We start from the raw sequence: 4,829 nt of genomic DNA, 5'->3' as shown, positions 1-4,829 counted from the left end.
GTGGCCATATTATTTTTGGTTTTCAACTTTGGAAAGAAATTACAACCGACAAGGACATCGAGCTTTTCATACCTCAAACACATTGGGCTCATAGAATCAAAGGCTGCCAACAAATGACGCTTCCCTTTCTCAAAATGATGAGCCACAAAAGATTCAGAGCTAACCTCACATTATAATCACTTCAACGGTGCATCTCAAGTTTTAGCAAATACCAAGCCACTAAAACCCCTTTAATTAATTTATAAAGTCAAAGGTGCATAAGAGCTTGTTTGTTATTGTGGTATGAATATGTTTTTGAAAAAAATTAATTTTTTTGTTTGAAACTAATTGTTTTTTATATTTTTGGATTATTTTAATGTGTTGATATTAAAAATAAATTTTTACAAATTAAAAAATATATATTATTTTGATATATTTATATAAAAAAAATATTTTAAAAAACAATCATTATCATAACATACTCCATCTCTTAATAACTTCAATTTTCTTGACCATTTAACCCCATTAACTGGCCCACCCCTCTTATTTTTATTTATTGTTTTGAGAATTAACATCTACACAGATAAGAATCAAACCACTAGGTGCCAATGCCATGCATATCCATCAACTTATCAGTGTCGATGAGCATGTAAAGTTACTGTTTAAGAAGATAAAGCAGCAGCCCACTTGCAAAACCCTCACATTTAAAGCCCTTACTGTCACTTTTCTTCATGTTTCTGTCAGCGGCATCTGCATTTAAAGACAAGATAAATCTATATATACGCTCGTGAAGTCATTGGTAATTGGTTGTATTGTTATGTGCGCTGTAATGTAGAAGGAGGAGTCTCTTAATTTCTTCATGTTTCTGTCAGCAGCATCTGCATTTAAAGACAAGATAAATCTATGGCTGGAATATACCCGCATGTGACCAATCTATTTGTATTAACACTTCCTTTTTCGAAAGTGAAAAAAAACGGGTGAAAGAAAACTTCCACAGGGTTGCTTTCACGTTGTTACACAAATTTTATTGAGCATTTTCTAATCTTTTTGGTTCCCAAAATCACTATTTTGAATGAAGAATTAAAAGAGGTTTCCAATATCATCACATGAAAGATTAGAACCCACTTCATTAACTAAAAAAACAAATCAAATGAACTTTAACTCTTTTTTTAATTTATATTCTAGGATGGAAAAACTGAGGTTGCGGTGTATTATGCAAAATATCCTTCACATGAAATAAGCTTCAGTCCAGTTAAGTGGTTCGACCAAAAGCAGAACTTCTAGGTAGTTGTTTATTACATAGAACGGTCGACCTAATAATTAGAGTATATAATATGAAATTTCTATTGGTTCTTCAACTATGAACCCTCAACCAGCTTGAAGATGATATTACAAAGTGCCACGTACTTGCATGTATCACCTCGAATTGACACCAGCTACGTCTTAAGCCAACTGCAGAAAGCAATGGTGGAGGAACAGCCCCACGTCTCCTGCCTAATCTACCAAAAACTGAAAGGCAAAGACAGTTGAAAGTACAAAACATCCTCATTTTCCCATGAAATGACAATGATGCTCCTCACATATAGCCGTGAACCGTCTTTTCTTTCTATACTTTCTTGACAAAATCTAGCATAAACTCACGATTATGATAATTGACATGTGAATCTTCAAGAACCACATAAACTCACTGCTGGGATTCCTACGAAAAGAGGTGAACCATTATAAATATGGACGTGCCTGTACTTGAACGATATAGCTACCACCGCAGAGATCATAATCTTCCAATTTCTTCTTTTATGTCTAGATAGGTTTCCTCATTATCAATCACTCTAACCCTATTTGAAGTGCCTTTTTCTTCAGTTGTTTTTGCGAAGCTTTGAACCAAACTAACTTCTCATCACATCATTAGGGATTTCTTGTTTTCCATCTGTAAGGGGCACGTACCATAATATGGCACCACATGGGGAGGCTATTGCTAGCGCTTACACGAGGACAAATGCCTTCCCCGAGCCACCAAGGCTCTCAAATGACAATCTTCATCGAACAAGATCCGATATTTCTTCTCAACTAACCAAAGAAGTAATTGATATCAATCTCCCACCAATATCCGAGGTTGAAGATGCAAGATGTGAGTGTTGCGGCATGAGTGAAGAGTACACCCCTGAGTATATTGATCGCGTTCGGAACAAGTTTCTAGGGAAGTGGATATGCGGGTTGTGTACAGAAGCAGTGAAAGAAGAGATGGAGAAAAATGGAGGCCACAAGGAGGAGGCTTTGAATGCACACATGAGTGCTTGTACGACGTTCAACAAGTTTGTCCGGGCGTATCCAGTTTTGTCTCAAGCTGAGGCCATGAGGGAGATGTTGAAGAAAAGCGCTTTAAGGACCAAATCCTTTGGTCCTAAAGGTGCTCAAAAGATGGTCGGGATTGCAAGGAGTTCAAGCTGCATTGCAGCGATTACAAGGGACATGGATGATCTCAAGTTGAAAAAATGAAAGCTTGCTTACCTTCAATGGGGTCATGGGCCTAGCTATATCTGTCAACCTTCGTCCCCATCTCTTCTAAACAAGACCTTAAAACTCTTTGGATTTTCTTTTTGTCTCCCTCTCTATGCCTTAATTTCCAAACCCAGCTAGTATTTTGATCTGGAATGACAATATTTCCAGTGCCCGCATCAGGTTTCAGACGTTGTAGGACATATTTTTATCAGATTATGCTCGGTGGACCAACCCTTTTTGCTACCTTACAAGGTTTTCTTGGGTTGATCCAAACCTGTTTCATGCTTCTCAACCAAGGGCTATTTTTAATTCCTCTTCGTTGATTTTGCTCCCTATCTTCAATAAATATATATAGCCTCTATGGGTTTTCTAGGTGATCAGATTCTCCTCCATTCTTCTTCTTTTTTTTTTTTTGTTTTTTTGTGTTTTTTTTTTTTTTTTGAGGGATTGGTCCGGATCGTATCTTCCATTCTTCTGTGACTGGCAGTGCCTGTATAGAGATGCCAAACTCAAGCTAATTAAATTAAATGTGTAACTAAATTTTCCATCTGCATGTTGAGGACTGCCAGCATTTATATTAATTTAACTCAGCAAGGTAATTGTAAATAATAACTTCTAAATTCTTGCGGATAATTGTTGTAATATGGACCAAACTTTTTCTTTTCTATTAATGTGATGGAGGTTTTGATAAAGTTTCATTTTAGTGCTTGCGATTTTCAAAAATATTTTTATTTACAAATTGGCCCTTAATTTAAAATTTTCTGGTCCTTGTATTTTATAAAAATTACAATTTAATCTTATGATGAAAAAAAATTTATAATTAAATCCATGCATGACTTCTCTTAATCATTTAATAGCTCATTAATTACTTTATATATATAATGGATCATCACAATTATAATCTATTATATTACAATTTTGAAAATCTCATAACCAAACATAAAAATATAATTAATCATTACATCATAATAGCGTTTGGTTATTGTATAAAAGAAAAAGATAATTAAGATAAAAAAAATATGTTTTTTTATCCTTTATTGTTTTGAAATAACATAAAATCATTTTAAATTTATTTTAGAGACAAATTTAATTTATATTTTTGTTTTCTTCTTTCCAACAAAAAAGCATTTGTCTCTTTTGTATTTGCTCCTTTTGTTATGTAACATTAAAGAGATAATCCATATGATTTATTATATCCAAAAAAAAACATTGATGTAAGTAAAATGGTGGCATGTAGTTAGCTCCTCTAATATATAATATAATGGTGTTTTTTCTTTGAATTTTCAAACTAACCCTTATTTAGTTATTTATTTTTATTATTGTTGATGATAATAATGATGATGTTTTGCTTTTTTTCTCTTTTTCACTTATTTATTCATTTATTAATGTTAGTGTTAGTATTACTCCATATTTTATGATATCCTATGTTTTTCTCTTCTTATTAACTCTATAAACAACAACAACCACAACAACATTACAATTGACTGGATTTATTGAAAGGGATAATCCTCGAATCATGAACTTAGTATAGCAACAATAATCTTTCCATTGATCTAATTGTTTGGAAGCAATTTTCACCCTATCTATAAAAACAAATATTCTTCTCTTGTTTTTATAGTTATGTTTTTTCATAAAACAATTAAAATACAAGAGAAAGATATTATTCAATAATTTTATTGTATGTTGACAATCAACTCATGTAGAGTTTATATAGACATATAATGAAATAGAATAAAATAAATTATAGAAAATTCTTGATCATCATCTTTTTTTATTGGATGATTGAAATAATTTACTAATTTTCTTGAGTTATTCAATTCATTAATCTTTTTATTTAAATAAAATAAGATAATCAATAATATTTACCTTGATATTTTAATTTTCATGAGTTTGACATACATCACTTCTATTGTTATTATAACCTGATTTGTTTATCTTCGGCAATTCTATTTTTCTAAACATGGTCATTCTTAGCCCTTGTTTTTCTCATATTATTGCTGCTGCCACATTTCTCTAGTCAAATATCTCTTTTCAAGATTTGATTTTTCAATTTTATTTTGGCTCATCCTTCATTAGACTAATGTCTTTTTATCATGGTTTCTTGGCCATTTTTTCATTTTCTTCTTTAGGAAGAATGCTCTCTTTCTTTTATTTTTATGGTGGCCATTTTTTCATCTCCTTGTTTAGAAAGAATGCTCTCTTTTTTTTCTTTTTTTTATGGTGTTCTTTTTTGTACCACCTTATCTCTTGTACAAGAATTTATCAACTTGCACTCTCTCTTTTTCTTTTTTTTTTGTATTGATGCAAGATCTCAATTCTCTTGTAGGGCTTTGTCATCTTACACCTCTATT

At 32.1% G+C, this 4,829-nt stretch overlaps 1 protein-coding gene across 1 annotated transcript; it reads left to right on the top strand.

The window, feature by feature from the left end:
* The first annotated feature begins 1,748 nt into the window (after positions 1–1,748).
* LOC118037956 (uncharacterized) lies at positions 1,749–2,858 on the top strand. The gene has a single exon (XM_035044143.2). It carries the CDS (start codon positions 1,930–1,932, stop codon positions 2,473–2,475), a length of 546 nt encoding a protein of 181 aa, XP_034900034.1. The 5' UTR covers positions 1,749–1,929; the 3' UTR covers positions 2,476–2,858.
* The last annotated feature ends 1,971 nt before the right edge of the window (positions 2,859–4,829 follow it).

The sequence above is a fragment of the Populus alba genome, chromosome 3 (genome assembly GCF_005239225.2).
Source record: "Populus alba chromosome 3, ASM523922v2, whole genome shotgun sequence".
In the NCBI taxonomy this organism is placed as follows: domain Eukaryota; kingdom Viridiplantae; phylum Streptophyta; class Magnoliopsida; order Malpighiales; family Salicaceae; genus Populus; species Populus alba.
The sequence above is the reverse complement of the archived record's forward strand: the minus strand, read 5'-3'. Positions and strand labels throughout refer to the sequence as shown.

What these genes read in the sequence shown, in the direction of transcription:
- LOC118037956 (XM_035044143.2), top strand. Translation starts at nt 1,930, where the DNA reads ATGGCACCACATGGGGAGGCTATTGCTAGCGCTTACACGAGGACAAAT.